Below are 19,900 nucleotides of genomic sequence, written 5' to 3'. Positions count from 1 at the left end.
TCCTCATTTCGTACCAACATAATTCATAATAAGCACTTTATATATAACATTTAACTATACTTAGATTATATTTATATACATTTATGTTCTTATATAAATCCCAGAAAAATGTTTAAAATTTGTATTTTACCAATTGTTATAATAATTTGATGATCATTTTATAATGTGATACTTAAAATACAATTAGTAATTATAATTGTTTCAGACCTGAGCGTTTTGTGTAAAAACATTATTTTGCATATTGAGCAGTATTGAGTGATTTTATTGACGATAATCACCGATTTCGTCGGTCCAGTTTATTGTTATTACGACGTCTTTCTGATATTATATGATCATTTTTTTAATGAAATAAAATAAAGATTTACATTATAGATTCATATCCCTATGAAATGAATATGTATACTAGCTATTTTTAAGTAATAAATATAATATCATTTTCTTATTTTATTGTCGTATGTATACTGTATAATATACGTACCACCTTTTAACAATTTATTATATAATCGGTATAACAATAAAAAAAAAAAAAAAATGAAAAAAAATGTAAATATAATATAATATAATTATAGAATTGTTATTATATTTTTTTAATAATATATCGTATAATTGAATTAATTATGATTTTACAAGAAGCGTTAAATGACAGTATTATGTTGAAAATTGAACGAAAAAAAAAAGGAAACACTAATCAATCAACTAAGTCATGGGCCATGGCAGTACAAACGTATTTATTTAATTATATACGAAGTGTGACAGAAAGAATTTACACTATATTATCTAGTTGACAACTGTGTAATAACTGTTGGTATAATAAATTATATATAGTTATTTTAATGTTATTACATAGTTGGTTAAAATTACATTTGTAAGTTATTTCTGTTACATTTTGTATGTACCTATACTGCGTATAGGTAAATTTAATTATAAACCATGATATCTTCATTATATCAGTGGATAATTGGTCTTAACTTTTTATGGGTTATTCACCCCTTTATTATAATATAAAGTATAGTGATGAATCCACAAATAAAAACAATTTTTTTTTTTTTTTTGATTATTATTTAATGATAATTTAAAAAAGTATTATAAAATGCTATAATTTTATTTGAATTATAACAATGAATACCGTAACCGCAGGTGAACCTAAGTCTTCAAATAGTTTGCATCATTAAAAAAATGTCAATATCTTAAAAAAAAATTTAGAGCCACTCCATAAAAGCTCGAGTAGACATCTACGACAATGGATCACCGGTTAAGAACCTCTTGGTTTATATATATACGATCGTAATGGTAAAATAATGTAACTTTTCGTGTTGGAAATTAATATCGATAGCCTCAATAACGCGATTGAGGATGGGATGACATTCGAAAAAAAGAAATGAAAACAAATTCTAGAAACGTTGCCCCTTCGGCGGAACGGCCGTGGTCATCCACAGCCCATGCCTAAAGCACAGTGACTCCTCTTGAAAACGTCTCTTGACTTCCAGGCATGTAATTCGAAGTGTTGTACGTGATCAAAGGCCGGGTTCTGTTCCTAATGGTTGTCGTGGCCGTCGCCATGGACCGGTTTCCCGGTCGCCGTCTCAAGATTTTTGCGTAGAATAGTTGATACAGCTCGTTGCGGATATTGGAGTTCATCCAGCCGTAAATAATCGGGTTTGAGATGGCTGATGTCATGGCGGTCAGATGGCAAACCGCCAGAGTTACGTACAGCTGTTTAGTTGTTATCGGTTTGGTCATCAGGTCGGCGGCCAACGAGAACACGGCCAGTGGAAGCCAACTCACAGTAAAGACGACCGCCACTCCTAAAACACCGATTTTTTCAACCCTTATCTTAAATTTAACTTGAAAAATTGGGCATTAAAAGAGATTTATATTTTGTCGCGGGCAACGTTGTGCAGGATCAGCTAGTATAGTATATAATAATAATAAAATGTGTATTGGTGTAGGTATGATTGTATAATATGTAGGTATAGGTATATCCTTTGTATTGTTAGTTGTTACATCAGTGATTCTCAAAAATTTTTTATTCGCGGAGCCCTTATGTGCCTAAAAAAAATTACGGAGCCCCAAAAAGCAGAAATGTCTATTTGAGACAATAATAGCTGAGAAATATAATAATAATTTAAATTTAATAAATACAGATATGCCCAGGTAGCCATGGAGCCCCTAGACTATTCTCGCGGAGCCCTAGGGCTCCGCGGAGCACAATTTGAGAACCACTGTGTTACACAATTACGACGATAGATTTCGAGTGGTGATAAATCTAGTTTTGTCAATTGCACTGGTTTGAAAGCTACAATATTATAAAAGCAAAAAAAAAAGTTTCCAATCATTCGTATATTTACATAAAATTACTATGAAATTTCTAAATTTTGTTTGAAGAACATGTATTTTCTATAGGTACACCACATCACGTAGTATACTATAAAGAGTATAACCGGCCTTTGTAATATTTTTTAGATAGAAAGTTTTTCAGTGTTCATAATATATTTGACAAACGAAAAGTAAGATGTTTGAGCGATGGTCAGTTGTACATTTTTAAAATATTATCGAAAAGTTCTTAAATGTGATTATATTATATGCGAACAGGGTTGAAAAAAACTTATTATTCCAGTGGTGATTTTAAACTGTTTACGAAAAATTGAATTTATGATTTAAATAATATTAAATAATCATACTGCGTATACGGATGATTTATTTAATTTTGTCATTAACTATACCTATAAGGAGTAGAGTGGTCCGTTTGTTTCTTTGAAGTTCTCGCTGTGCACGCCTTGAGTCCTTTTGAGAAGCAGTGTGTGCGTGTAAATATGCTGCAATACGAATATGAACCACCAAAAGAACAGTGGCGGGGAGTACTGCTTGAATGAGCACTACTGCTATATTATACGCCACTTTGATATCGGTCGAAGGCCATTTTTCTCGACAAGATTCATATAAAACTACATGTTGGAATTTTAGCGGTTCGACCACCTGAAAACGAAAAAAAAGGCGTAAGATCGTATTATAATATAGATTTATATGAGAATAAAAAAAGGTATATTTGAATATTTCAGTTATACTTATTCCAAAGATATGATTGAATTTTGAACTAAATGACGTGCGGTGCGTATTGGCTTTACTTTTATATAATACTTACTGCCAAAAAATATGATATTAATATAATACATGTAATTTTCAGATTATAACTTTTCACGTAAACTGATGGTGTCGGTTCGATAATAATATCATATTATGTAGACGTAAAGTTTCAAATTTAAATTTAAGTATAGGTACTGCCAGCACAGGGACGCCAGGTGGTGCAAATGTACTACTTAAAAAAATATATATATTAATTATTTGAAATTTTCAAATAAATAATTTAATATAAAAATTCCTTCATTATTAATTTATAATTTATGAGTTTATATAACCACGATTATGGTCAAAATGTAAATAATGAATATCTATCACGAGAAACTGTCGTACTTTGTACTGATGTAGGTGGAGTCACGAAAGATCGGAAATTAACAAGCAGCTCGCTATAATATATTGATTATTGGTGTATATAAATACGATATTATAATAGTAAAATTTAGGGTTAATTAATAATTATCTATAAAGCCACAATAGAGTATAAAAATAAAAAATTGTTTGAACATCAAATAAAAGAAATTATTAACAAGTTTGGATTGAATTCTTTGTGGTGGGCATTACTTTTCTATGGTTGATAATGTGCACATAATATAACGTATAATTTGAATAAGAAAATAAAAATTTTATTTTGCACCCAATGCAACAGCATACAAAAGCGTACAAGTACTCTGCGGGCGTTCTTGTAAGTCTACAGCAGTATAATATGTATATACATGTTTAGGCTAATTATTTTAATCGATAATTTATCGATCGGCCAAACGTCTTCGCTTAATCATCTATATGTTCGTGTTATTTTTGTAAAACGTCAAACTAGTATTCACCTGATAATAAGCAACAGGCGACGTGGTCAAGACGGCTAACAACCACACGGTAGCTATGGACACGTACACCGTGCGCCGTTCGTTTTGCGCGGATCCGCGGACGATCACCCAGTATCGATCTATAGCGATCACCGTGATTGTGCCCACCGACACCATGATGTTGGTGCCCTGTAACAGCGGCACGAGCTTGCACAACACTGTGCCCATGGTCCACTGGTGTCGTAATATCGACGTCAGCGTGAACGGCATGCATACCAAGCACAGAGTCATGTCGGAAACGGCTAAGTTGACGATGTAGAGATTCCGGGAAGTGTGCATCTGAGCACGTCTGGCAACCACGTAAATCACGGTAAGGTTGGCCGACAGCCCGACGATCATCAGGCCCAAGTACACTATTATCAGCAGAGTCTGAAATAATAATAATAAAAAAAAACCCAATAGATATTCATCACTGCGTCGTTTCATCACACACTATTGTTTTGGAATAATGTTTTAGGTGGTTTTCGATTCATTCCGGCTTATGAACTTAACGTACGTTTCCATTATATTTTATGCCCGTGAGACGGTAAAATAATATGAATGCACGAATAAATGATATGTTTTGTTTCGTTTTACGAAACTTTTGCGCATTTACTCGAGCAAGTATAACAGGCGATGAATATGTTACATTATAATATTATAAAGGATAATCTTCCATATGCACGGCGGAGTATACAGGACGATTTACCAAACACACTAACACCAATTTTTTCTTTTAATGTATTCAAATAATGGTTTTTAAAATTATGAGTATACTTAATGCCTATATTTTTATATAGAATCTTTTATGCAATTTAAGAAGTGTCTTGTGGCGATACATTGATACAAAATCCGAGTTACCTTTTTATAATTTGTCAAAATTGTCAAAGTATAATAAACACAAGACTAAATATTACATTTATATTTTATGTTTTATATAAAATAATTATTACCTAATGATAAAATATCTTTAGCATAAAAGTGTATAAACTCAGAAACTCTATTCATTAAAATTAAAAAATTTTATTAAGATATTTGAAATATTTAAATAAATTGTCTTGTTAAAAGTTTACAGTTAAGGGTATTCTAATGTAAAAAATCAAGTTTGTATCATCATACTCCACTCACCACATCATCAGGATAACTTTAAACTATACAGATATTGATTTGTGTATCAATCTTGCCCCTTATATTTTACGGTTTAATATGTCAATAATTGTAATACTTGCTTTTTATTTTATTTTAAACTTTATACTTATTTATATACTTAAAGAATAACAATTCATAAACTGAGTTTTTTTTTACAACTAGCGTATAAAAACGTGATTTTATATTGTTAAGTAACTAAATTTATATTGAATATGATAAATATTATATAGCTGTTATCAACCCCATTTTAAGCCAAATATTAGTAAACTTCCAATATTATATTATGTAGTCATAAAGACACGTTTTTAATTCAACGTAATTTGTAACTGAAAAACCTGCAGTGTCGTGATGTACCAGGTAGTATACAAGATAGGTAGGTATTATGAAATTATTATGAAAATTCCTAAGAAATAATAAGGATCTGTGTTCACATTTGAGCACTTAAATATTAAATAGGTATAAATGTCATCAGTGTCATTTATGACGTATCATTCAAATTAAATTATACACTTTTGGGTTTAAAATATTTAACGTCCGTCAATCTTAATCTTATTCTTCTGTAACTATATTTACTACATATGACGCACAGTATATAAAATAATTCAAATTAAGTAGGTAATGCCTAATTAAAGCTTTTGGTTGAAAAGTAACTAACCTATTTTTCCAAAAAGTAGACATATATTATAAAGCAATTAATTGGATTTAATTAAGATATTCAGAAATAACATTGTTTAATAAAAAACCATTTTTCTCGTACTCAACCAGAAATTGAATAATTAATTTTAATTATTATAAAAGTTGAAAGTATATATTATTATACTGTTTACCTATATAATATATTTACATCATTACGTCAAACATGTTATTATCAACTATAAACTATACATAACACCTATATAAGTACTCAGTATGGTTATACTCACAATGTGAAATTAATTAGAAAATTATACTACTATATCAGTTTTTCTATTTTAAAATTCAGATTTGTTAGTAGTATAATGACTAATATCTTTTACAGAATTTATTTTACATCATTTATTACCTATTTTTAAATTAAAACATTAATACTATTATGTTTAAACTCAATAGTCTATACTACAATAAGTATACAATATTTTAACTTTAAGATTTTAAGGTTTGACGCTACAAAATAAGTTTTTGTCATTGATATATTTCATATTTTTTCTAAATGTTGCATTTGATTTATATACTATCAAAGTTATTTCTATTGGTGAAACAGTTTTTTTTTGTACTTCATAATATAGGTAGTTTTAAATGTTAATATTAATAAATTATCCACTTTAAGAATATAATATACCTATGTGATTTATGTAAATAATAGAAACAGTAAGAAAATAAATGTAAATAAAAAATGACTAAGACTCATTTCAAAATTTTGAATACAATTAACAATTAATATAATAAATTATAATTCTCAAAGTTTTGGAAATTTATATCAATTTTTATAAATAACGTAAAAAATGTTAGTAAATCATTTTTCACAAATACTTTCTGAACATTAAATAAAACAAAGTGTTATGGATGCTTGAATACTTTAGTATTATATTACAGAAAAGTAAAAGTTTATAAAATGTTATTTTTTTTTTTAATCTGATTTAGATTTTGAAATATAATACCGTTATTTTTCATAAATTGTATTTTTAGCAATGTATATATTTTTAATTATTTAGTTATTATATTATAATAATGCCATTATTTTATGCAGAATATTTTTATATCTACTTATTGTATTATTAATTCAAAATCAACTAATTTGTATTTTGATTACAAATCAAATTCTAAATTTAAATTATATTGTACAAACTTCAATTTAAATTGAATTTTTATGAACACAAAATCTAAATTATACAATAAAATACATTTAAAATTAAATAATAAATCATAATTATGAAAAGTAATAAGTTTTAAAATATTTAAAATGTTTAAAATTTAAATACAGTAAAAGAACTGTTAGTGCTAAACTAAGGTAACAACTATTTAGAAAATAGCACTAAATTATGTAATAGATACTAATAATATTATTCATTTAATAATTTTTTAAAACAGCGCAATTACCTCAGTACTTTTATCTAAATTTCGGGAATCACGTCTATGCTCCAACAAAATAGAATATACTTCTTCCAAACTGAAATTAAATGTCGAGTTCATTTCTGTATCATTACAGGTTTCCATAAATGTACTCATTGTTTCATCCAGCGAGCAAACCATTGAGTCATTGTTTGATGAAGATTTTAATCCTGAAAATTAATAAATCAAATCTGGTATTATTATTCTATCTTTTTTTTATTTTGTATATTGAATGTATTTGTACATCGTACATTTATTCTAGAATTTATACAAAAAAGGAAGAAAAAAAATATTATTATTTTTAATAAATTAGATGCTAGTTATATTATAATATTAAAAATTAAGTTACTTGGTGATAGTATTAATATGCCTAATTTGTAATAACGTATAATATTGTATGTAAGTACGGTAATTTTGTATTTCATAATTGTTAAAATTTTGAAATTGTTCATTTAATTCTGGTTCAACTATGCTTTCCCTATATTCATAATAAATCATAATTTTATGACCAGTTCTAGATTCTAGATATCTACATTATGATTATTATTGGTATAGATATTTTTGTTTTAAGATTAAGCAGTTTAAAATTTATTTAAAAGGTAATATTTAAAATATAAATAATAGTAATTGATAGACGATAATATTTTTACCTGTGAGACATATTTGTCTGAATGTTATTTTATAATTAGAATATTTTATACTTGCAAATTATACAGTACTATTTGGCAAGAATCGTAAGTTATTTTAATTTTAAGATGATATAAATATATAATATACATATTTAATTACAATAATATAGATATTCAAATTATAATTACAGCGAATAACATAAAAAAATATTTTTACGATCTATCTAAATTTTTTTACTTAAAGATAAATGTTATTAACTAAAATTAAAGGTTAAAAACAATAATAATAGAAATCTTTCCATATTAAGCCATAATAAACGTCAAATCAGGTATTTTTTTAAACAACTCGTTTAATGTTGGTGTTAACTGTTAATATGATTGATTATACTCGATATTAAAATTTAATTAAATGTCACTTTCAAGTTGAGATTATATCATAACGTTGTCTTTAAATTTATTAAACCTTGAACATTTTTAATCTTTTTTAAACAAGAAATATTTTTAAAGGTAAAAATAAACTGTTTAAAAATGGTTATTAAGAGAACAAATTAACACACACTAAGATATATACACATATATACATATATATATATTGTTGTTTCCATCTTATACGCATAACATATAACATTTTTTAATATTACAGTAAATTTATCAAAAGTATAAATGTTAAATATTAAGGTATTGAGAAAATATAACTTATTGAAATTATTTTATAGATAACTATAAAAAACATTATATGATATAAATATATAATAAATAAACAATATTGAGAGCATTATGTCACAAACATAGAATAACAACATTTAGAATAATGTAAAATCAACGATTATCTTCTATTGAGAGGTAATTTCTTAATAAATAGTAATCGACTAAATTTTTTATTAGTCAACAGATTACTAAGTTTAATGTTAATAAAGATCATTTTTTTATAATTTCAATGTTTTAAATATATTTTTTTAGCATGTATATGATTTAATGAACTTATATACAAAACTAATACGTGTCGGAAATAGTAGGTAGGTACACTAAGATAGAAAGTATTACGTCCTTAACACCCTAAAGAAAATTTTTTTTTATTAATCTATGTAAATTTGATTTTAAGTCACTAAAAAATATTATCATACTATTATAGTAATAGAATTGCTTATTATAAGTTGCGCAGAGTTAAAAACATGAAAAACATGACAACGACATAAAAAAATATGCATTGAATCAAACCAAATAATATTATATATCAGATAAACATATTATAATCCAGATATTTTATAACCATACTAATTACTATGCCTATTTTTAAATAATTTTCCGCACATTATTTTTAATTTTTAACTATTTCTAAAACCATAAAGTAAAACTCTGTGGTTGCTAAATCCTTATTACTTTCTATTTGAAAGTAAATCTATTTTTAAATATACATAGGTATTAGGTATATAGAAGAAAACGATGTGTTTTATATACATCTAAACATCTAACCGTCATAATAACTAACTGATGTGAAATACATTTATAACTTGTACACAAATAGATCAAACTTAAATTATTATATTATGTGAACACTGATCAAGAATACTATGTGGTTCAAAACTAACTACATAGAAATGTTGAAATAACATTTCAAGTAAACTGTAATAAATCATTAAACACGATGGATTAAGATTAAAGTGTACTCTAAAAGTTTCAAGTTGTACCACTATCTATTGATTTGAAATCGAGTGTAGTTGGTTAATTTGAAAATATTAATATTTTTTAGAAAAGTAATTGTATAGAGATGTGTTAAAGATAAGAAAACACCTAAACCGAATTCCACTTTTAATATAATATAGTTGCCATTAAACGTAAAATATGCATACACCATTATCTTAGACAGAACAGATCAAAATAAGTGTCCGTTCCCGTCATTTTTATTCATTTTGGTTTTTTCATAATTTTATATTTTATGAGATTAAGTATACAAATCATAGCTGAGTTGACTTAAAAATGCAATTCGATTACATTTTCTTTTTAAATATTCATAACAATTGTTTTTAAATTGTGAAATTATGTTATTTTATTGATAGTTATCAAAGTTTTAGGTAACATTGTATTAATAATGTTTAATCATTCGTGGTAGGTATTTATAAAAATAAAACTTAGGAGTATAAAATTATTAATATTAATGCCAAAGAATACCAAAATGTTGAATAAATTACAATATATAAATATTTGTTTTCCTTAATAAATCACTGGAAAATAAATTATTAACGACCAAAAACCTATTCTTGTGATAGGTACAGTGAATTTAGTTAATGGTTATAAATTATGGCCATTTAATAATTATTTATGGTTATTTTATAATTATGATAACATTCTAAAATATTAATTTAGTTTGAATATTTAATTTTTAATTGTATTAATATTTGTAATTTATTCTTGATAATTTTTCTAAAATGTGTAACTTTAATTTTAAAATATTCAAAATTGAATTCGAGATCTCTGTCAGACTTTTGAAATCTATATACAACTTTTTTTAAACTTTTTATCCTATTTAAATGTCATGATAATATCCAGAATATAAATCGTTAACTTTTGATTTCTAAAAGAACTCATTTTTAAATTCTTTAAGTTGATTATATTTGTAAAATAAGTAAAATAATTAATACTCTTTGGCTCTATTTAGCTAATCACTAATCTTAAAACTATCATAGTAACATCTTTACAAGCCGGTTATAGATACTATATAATATATATATATATACATGTATAATCGTATACTATAGTCAAAATCATTGTATATGCAGCTTCAGCTTAGATTATAAAAACAATATAAATAGGTAACGCATACTATTATAACTACGACTTCTAAACAAATTTTTAACATTGGATACAATATTAAGTAAATACGATATGTACTTTACTTGTACATCTTTTTTTCGACCGGTGTATTGTAAAACAGTTAGGTACCTAAAAATGCGTAAATGCCTAGTTGAAACTGTTTCGTAACTCAAAGTTAGTCTGTTGGCTCAAACACAGTTTAAGTAAAACACGAATTCCCATTGTTATTCCCTATCCGCTCCGATTTTTTATAAAACAAAAAGCAGTTGAATATTCTTTACAGAAAGTCGCCTTTTTATACGGTGTATTATATGCAATGCGTACTGATGCGGGTGAAACGATCGATTGTGAAACTTTTCCTGGCGCTTCTCTTTTTCTTTTTCCACCACCGTAAAACTTGCCTCACCTATGGCCCCAATGATAAACTATTTACCTGGATTTTTTTGTTTTGAGCGTGTGTTTGTGTATGCATGCATAATATTGTGTATAAACTATAAACCGATAAACGTGAATCTAACAGGGTATAACGGCCTGGGTACTTATCATCAACGTGCGATGTTTGTTTTCCGATACGGAGCTTTGTGTTTCCAAACATGTCAAAAATGTGCCATCGGTTTCAATTGATTGGATGGGTGCGAGTGAGAAAAAGAAACGAAACAGATAAAGTTAGAAAAAAGTCATTATACGACTAAACGATAATAATATTAGACACCATATAGAATAAATTATAATATAGGTATAAAGAATTTAAAAATATTCAAAACCGCGTTCGATTACCAAACAATAATTACATTGAATGATGGATGATAAATATAATTTATTATTTGACATGATTTTTCTGCTGTTTTTAATGAATTAAACACATACGAGTATTATATAATATTTTTTTCATTGTATCAATTGAAATGACATATGTATCTATTATATAGTTATTACAATAGTTTCGATATTTCATGCTGGAGTATTTATCGAATATTTATTTAAATATAAATATTATTAAATAGGAATAGAATCGTCGATAAACATTAATTGCATCTAAATAATTTTTTAGTTGTGATTTGTATATAATATTTTATAAACACCAGCTTGAGATTTGTTCCATTAATCATTTTATTTTTTCGGTTTCATAATCTCATATAAATAAATAATAAATAAATTATATCTAAATTAAAGTGCTCGATATATAGTTACCTTACATAAAATCTGTAGGAACTTATAGATTATAAGAATTTTAGACAATAGCTCAATTATTTCGTGTTCATAGACTTCATCTTATATATGTTAGTAAATGAAGTAAACCGATAATTTTGTGGTTTATACTTTAAATATATCACATAATAAAATAGAACTCTTCGTGTTTTATAATATGTTCAGTTATTAGTTATTACAATTGTTTTTATTCTTTTTATTAGAAAATAAAAGTAAATAGCAGAGGTGATTCTAGGGATTGTCGTATGGTTTGACTATTATTGATATAATTTTGGTAACTGGAATTTCTGGTTGACATTTTACAGTAATTTTCATACAGGTGACCACGTACCAACTTAAAAATTTCATTTTAATTTTATTTTTAAGTTTTTTTGCGAACATCTATGGGACCTAGTATTAAATATTCACATTTTCATGGAAGAATTTCGTTTTTGCCAATTATTAAGAAAAGTACTAGGAATCTTTAATTGTTGACTTCATAGTACTAACTAAATTAACTTCTTACCAAAAAAAAGTTGAAGATTTTAACTTTTTTACTAATTGAAAAGTGATGTAAGACACAACAATAAATAAGTAAAAAAAACTAATTACTGTTAAAACAATACATTTATCATTCCACTCAGAATCTAAAAATCAAAATAAGCATACTCAATATTTTTATAGTGTAAGTATCTATATTATATTTTGAATTAATAAGTAATATAACAATAAACAACATGCATTAAAATAGAAACTCCTATACACCAACTTGTTTTTAAACAAGAAAATATAAAAAAAATGTTCAGTGTATACAAATTTTATTTTATTTATTTATTATGTCTAAATATTTCTAATTTTCAACGCACAACATGTTATTACAAGCTATAGATTAAATGTATACATTATATTGGTATTATATGCATAAGTAGATAAATGATTAATAAAATATAATATAATAAGACAATTATTATGTGCAGTACATTTTTATATGAATTACTAGAACTTCCGTGCCCTGATTATGACCAAGGAGCAATTTAAACTTATCCATAAGAATTTATTTTAGATGGTTTGGATTTTTTGAGGTTTATGGGAGAGGCTGACGCACTACTAGACATGCATAAATGATCGGATTGTTTTTGTGTATACAGAAGGAGTGAAGATTTTATTTTAAGTGTCGATTTGTGGTTTACTAAGGTTTGGAGAGTTTTTATTCTGTTATAGTTTATAGTACAGAGTTAGTTTTTTGTTGACTAGGAATTTCCATGTAGGTTTTTTACTAGTTCAACACCAAGGTACTTTACTGAGTATCTTATTATAGTATTAAGTACATAGTATACGATTACAATTATCAGATTTTTTTTATTGAAAGTAAAAAAAAATCACCAGTGAGCCTATTTAAAAATTATAAACTCTAAGATCATTTTAGGTCAAGACATTTTTTTGTTTTTATTTAAATCATTAGTGATATTAGTTTAATGCCTGAAATATTTTAAAGGGTTAATTTTCAGGCCCTATATAATAAACTAGGTCAAATAATTTTTCAAATAATTTATATACCTTCGTATTTTACAAATACTTGGCAAATATTTCAATTATTAGAATCATGTGGTTTATACATGATTCATATATTGATCCGCAAACTATTTTATGATTAAACAAATTTATTTATTTTGGAATAATATTTTATTGTCGTTGATTAATAAAATATGTATGTAATATTGTGATATTGTTAATTAACTTTATTAATTTAGTTTTTCGTTATGCTTATAACTGAACATTAAAAAACTTTATTATACTCGTAACTGTATATTAAAATATATAACTAGATAAAGCTAAACAAAAAAAAATTAATATTTTATGTTATTTTAAATTTTAGTTACGGATTAAATACGAGTTATTGTAAAAGAAAAATATATAATATTATTATAATTGAAAAAACTAACACACATTATTGAAATTTACTTTCCTGTTCTAATATCTAGAAAATATGGAATTATTGTTTTCTATTCTAAAATCAATAATGCGTTTCTATCATAGGTACCTATTTTAATCTTAATTTATATTAATGAATTATAATTACGTATATGGAAAAGAGTTCAGTCTATAATTTGCATTAGTATATTGAGCTGTTCAGTATGAAAAATAATGTTTTTTTCTTAAATATATGGTGGAATTATTAATAAACATAACATTTTATCTGATGTTTAAATTGTGTCAGAGATAATAATAATTTGTTCCATTAAAACAATTATACTAACAATTCATTAAAACATGACGTAAACAAACAAATTTAAACATAAGTTTTCAACATTTGTAAAAAAATAAAATATGACGTTTCATACCTTCATAAAATATATATGTCCTATAAGTTATTTGTTATTTTTGAGCGCATTGTGTGTTGTTGATCATCCTCACTCTCAGGTATCCCCATGACGGTTATTTTATAATTGGTGGTCACTGTATTTTACTACCTTTATAATCCGACAAGTTATGTTGATAAATGGATGCATTATTTTTGGTCAAAAATTGATCCATCATTTTCTTTTGTTTTAAAAGTTTTGTTAGCGCATGATAGCTATTTGACTGAGGTCTGGATATATTTTTTTTTATCTTCGAACTTTTCAACCTCATCATTTACTTCAATATAAAATGTGGTCACCGGTAGCTAATTCACTAAATGGTGATCACTAAGTAGACGATGTTTACATGGAAAATGATAACGAACAAACATAGGTAGTCTATATTTACAAATTTATTCAGCCATTTCCTAGTGGAAGTTATCAAACGCACGTACTGTTTAGTATACACCTTTCAAATTCAATCAATTCAAAATATTTAGAATTAAAGTTAAGAATATGTTTTAGAATTTAAAAAAATGTATTAAATATATATAATTATATTATAAAAATGTATTTATGTTACTAAATTGCTATATACATTTTTATAAAAAAAGATCAGATTATTTTAAACATTAAAAATATAACAAATTAAATTTTATTAGATATTTTAAACGATTTCGAATATTATATTTGGGTTCAGAGTTGATCATGACCCAACTATTATTTTATTTAAACATCGAAAGTATTATACTAAATGTTTAAACTTTAAATTAATAGTGAGTCTAGTTTTAAATAATTTTGTGATCTTTTAAATGTGAATGTAGTCATTGATTAAGATTATAACTAATAAACTATTACTAGAAATAACTAATTAACAATTACTTATTAAAAATAAGCAAAGTATTTCACCTAAGAAATTTATTTAAAATAATTTCGAATACTGAAATATTAAATCTAGTACATAATTTTATATTTTAAATATTAGTTTTATGAATTTCAAAGTAGCTTTTATGAAAGATTCTGTGAATATACAATGTTTATAGGATCAATATATAATGATGATGATAATAATACAAAATATGCGATTCGACCCTATATAAAATGTGTAATTTTGAACAATGTTTAATTCTATGGTTTTTGACATTTCCAAGTAGCTACATTAATTTTATAATTATAAATAATTTACAAAAAGTAGTAAAAAGCGTAATACTGGTGAAAATAATAATAGTTATAATAATCGTTTGAATGTTAACATTGTTTAATATTAAACGGTATTAATACTTCAAGTTTTATAACATAATATTGTTTTTTCTTTTATTTCGTCGATATAACTTTGACGAATGACAGGTTTAAAAAATGCATATAAGCAAATATTAAATAATTAAAATATGAAAAATAAGATAATAAAAATCATCAAGTTCATCTCCATTAATCTATATACACAGATGAAAAAAAACAATATAATTTTGAATTAACTATTCGTTCACAGTGATGTACAAAATGACGTTAATATACTTTTTTATTTTGAAAAAATGTGTGCTGTCAAAAACAATATTAGTTGACACGAATGTAAGTGGGTGTGACATCTATGTCAATGTCCATAGTATTTTAAACGAATTACATTCACACCAATAGTTTTATATACAAAACTAAAATGGATGTTTATTATTAGAAGGTAGTTTGGATAACATACACCTATATGCATTAATTTTAAATTTTAATAATGGTTTTACACAGACCAATATAAAGAATAATTTTAAAAATGTTAAAAAATATTTTTAATATTTAGCTCTGTGGTGTGTAGTACATTTATAATGATTAAAATAGTGAAATTGTAATGATATATTTTAATTTGTATGTAAATATTTTCAATATTTTCATAGTTAAACTATATTGTACGTAACATAGTGTAAATATACTTATAATTTTCTGAAATTGATAATTTCCTGAACTGTATATTTTTGTGTAAATTGTTGCATATGTTTGAATCACTTTCAACAATTGAAATTAATCAATTTAATATAATAAATTACTTTTGATCCGAACTAAATAGTAAATAATATTTACTACACATAATGATTTATTATTAATATATTAAAATTAAATTATGTATTTTAACAATTTAAGTAGAAGTAATATTTGCCACGAGGAAAAATTAGATTATAAAAGAGTAATTGATTATATTACGTGTAAACTGCGAGCGTCAGGGCTAAAATTAAAACTGTTAAAACATGACGTGACGAAAATATGCACCAAGAATAGGACATTTTCAATATTAAAACCTTATGATTTAACCCTGATAATAAAATAACGATAAATGATGTTATTTAACTCTTGCAATAAATAAGAGGTAATACGCTATATATATATCAAACTCGTGCAGTTATTCCATATTCTATAAAAACTGTACTCGTTAGTGTATTGAGTATTGATAGTCAATTAAACAAATTTGTTTTAATTATTAAATTATTTGTATTGAATTAATGATATGTGAGTTTTAATTGAAAATATAACTGATAAACTTTGTTTTACTAATATTTGCTTTAATTAATAATTAAATCGAGAATTATGCACGCATAAAATGATATATTCATAGATAAATGATTATTATAGATATTACCCAAAAAATTAAAATAATAGAAATTTTACCCATTTAAATTTGTAGATGCTGACAAAAAGTTTATTATTTTGGTAACTCAATAAGGTATTTTTCAATATTACTATTTATTTCACCGGCTTTGATACTTTTTCAAGCAAAATTATTACAATAGTTTTATCATGTCATAGTTCTATTACTTTTACTGTTAAGCTGAGATTCTTACTTAAAACAAACTTTAGATTTTGAGCAGAGTGATGAATGTATTGGTTTTATAACGATGTGCATTAAATTTGTCTTTAAAACTCTTATATTAGAAACACTATAGAACTAAATTAATACAATCATTAATATTGAGAATGGTTTCTGGTTGAAAATTATGTAAATTTTGTACTTCAGATTGTTAAAAGTAAATATAATATAATTTAGAAAAACAAAAATGTATACGTAATGCACTTAGTTTTCACACAAGTTTCCGCTTAATAGATTTTACTTTATTTTTTGTAAATCATTAATGATTAACATTTAACCGCACATATTATAGATTTTTAATTTTTTAGACATGGCATAATGGTATGGCCTTTTTATGAATTATTTGTATAAATTGTATTTATATATAATATTCCATTAACATTTTAAACTTTTAATTTTTTTGAATTTATGCCGATAATATAATTTTTGTTTCTAAGTCAGCAAGCTTGAAAATGTAATACAATTTTCTTTTTAATTTTTTCTTACAAAAATGAATGCATGATGTTATAAGCAAATAATTGGAATCTCTTGAAAAAAAATAGTTCAACTTAACGTATTACTAACATAAACATACATTTATTACTTTTTAATAATTTACAAATAATTTATAAAATATATTTAGAAATATAAATTGACACATATACTCTATATTCTGCTCAGAATAGATCTTCGTATCTAAATAATTTTAATTAACAATTGAATTGAAATTTAACATGTTCTTTACAGTGAAATTTCAATGACGATGCATACTTGAAATTTATTATATAGTACAGGGGTTTTTGTATTTGTGTTTGTAAATAAAACCTATAGAACTACAAAAAATTGTTAAATGAGTGATTTTGAAGTTCAATAATTTTTAATTATGTTGGTTAATATTAATTGTTGGTTATTTTGTTAATGCTTTAATTTTTTTTTAAATCTTGTGCTTGAGTAAACAAAGCACAAAGAGTGTCCAACACCCAAAATTAAAAAACCATTACTCTAGCTATTTAGAAACTCAATTAAATATTGTTAGAATTGTACAGATTTTAAATAAACTACAATATCTACGATTATTTTGTTGCATCATTCTCATACTGAAGCATTAATGCATTATTGTTTGTTGTTTCGTGACGAAATCTGTTCAAACAAATTATATTTTCATCCAAAAATATAAATTGTGGTCACAACGATCGTGGTTTATTTTTACTAAAATAGACTAGAGAAACTGTACTAAATATGTTATCGAGTTAATTTATTTAATCTATTAATCTGTTAAAATTTAAATGTAAATAAACAAGATTTATGTAACGTTATGAAAAAAATCTCTTTTACTTTAATTTAGTTTAACTAACAACCAACATTATAGTTGTATACTGTATAGTTTATTTTTATGAAAAAATTACGACCGCGCCGTGGAAAACATAATATATTTGAATGTAAATAAACATATAATATTTTCGTAAAGTTACACACGTATAGTAGTTATTTCCACAATATTAAAATTTTAGCTAAATTAATATTTACTTTAATAATAATAATAATAATAATAATAATTTTTATTATTTTAATTCAATAGAATTTATTTTTCGATAGAATTCGTACATTGGTTTTTATACGAAATTGTTTTTAATATAAAAATGGCACATACATATATTATATATTGTAAAGATCTATTTGAAAATTATTTCATCTTGATTTAGATACAGTAATGGCATGCAATGCTTACTGTAGTAGATAATTCAAACTATTGAATAAATCGTCACTTGTCATTTAGATCCATTTTTCAAGCAGACGCTAATTAGTAAAAAGGTAATTTGTTTGGAAAACTTCAGAACAATTTAGTATCACGAAGCCGACAGATAATTTGCAATGGAGTTATTTTGCTCAGATTTTAAATCTCCATAATCATTTGTACGGGTAGATTAATTCTTCAATTGGCATTTTAAACAAAATTCACGAATTTAGTAAACCTCTCAGATTTTGACTTTGTATTTTATCCACTTTAAAACAGGTGTGTCAAATAGGATTCCATAGTATCAAGCGATTACTTAAAAATAATTTACGTTTAAAATTATAAAAATATGATTTATACAAATTAGTTTTATGCATTTAGTTAATTAATTAATTTATTTGCACCAATAGCAAGGTTTTTAGCTGGATTTATATAATAAATCTTCACATCTGTTCTTAAAGTATAAAATATGTTATACAAAAAATATAGTTAATTAAATTTAACTAAAATGTATTTGGAAAGATAATTTCCATATAGAAAATATATTATATTAACTTTTCCTTTTAGTTAAAATTAACGTAGCACCTTAAAAAATATACGTAGTTAATAGTGTTTATAGGATCCATAATTTAAATTTTGAAGTATTAAATGTAATTATGCAAAATCAGTTTTAGGTATTTTTCAAGCAATCGAATTAAATTTATTACTAAAAACTAAATAAATAAATATTAATTTTTAAATACAATCGCACATTTTGTAGCAGGTACTTAGTTCGTTAAATTATATTATGTTATTTTTTATAATTTAATTAAAATTTAAGGTAATTCTATTAATAATTTAATTTTTGATAAGCTAATATATGTATGCATTATTTAATTTAATAATGAAACATGAAAGAAAATGACTTACAGGAATTTTGCGATACTTGAGTGGTATTTAAATGTATTAGCAATGATAAACCGTTACACTTAAAAATCGATTCGAATTTTAAAGCAGATAATTGTTTTATGAAAAATATATTTACTATTGAATTAATTAGATGGATTAATTGAGTATAATTTATTTTTGTTTATTTTTCATTCAAGAGTTTTCTGCATAAAAGTGTTTGATTTTATATAATACCAAATATTTATTTCTCGAAGTCGTCCGTAACAAAA

General features: G+C 24.7%; 1 protein-coding gene across 2 annotated transcripts in view; it reads right to left on the bottom strand.

Annotated features, from left to right (window-relative positions):
- Positions 1-610: 610 nt before the first annotated feature.
- The window catches only part of LOC132930430 (neuropeptide F receptor-like), a 60,643-nt gene continuing 41,353 nt past the window's right edge, over positions 611-19,900 (bottom strand). For both annotated transcript variants that reach the window (XM_060996304.1, XM_060996305.1), the window contains exons 2-5: positions 7,203-7,384; positions 3,960-4,367; positions 2,724-2,976; positions 611-1,805 (exon numbers count right to left, since the gene is read on the bottom strand). In XM_060996304.1, the coding sequence (XP_060852287.1) occupies positions 1,444-1,805; positions 2,724-2,976; positions 3,960-4,367; positions 7,203-7,355 (1,176 nt within the window). In that variant the 5' untranslated portion in view covers positions 7,356-7,384 and the 3' untranslated portion in view covers positions 611-1,443. The remainder of the gene's footprint in view (positions 1,806-2,723; positions 2,977-3,959; positions 4,368-7,202; positions 7,385-19,900) is intronic.

The sequence above is a fragment of the Rhopalosiphum padi genome, chromosome 4 (assembly GCF_020882245.1).
Source record: "Rhopalosiphum padi isolate XX-2018 chromosome 4, ASM2088224v1, whole genome shotgun sequence".
Taxonomy (NCBI): Eukaryota; Metazoa; Arthropoda; class Insecta; order Hemiptera; family Aphididae; genus Rhopalosiphum; species Rhopalosiphum padi.
The sequence above is the reverse complement of the archived record's forward strand: the minus strand, read 5'-3'. Positions and strand labels throughout refer to the sequence as shown.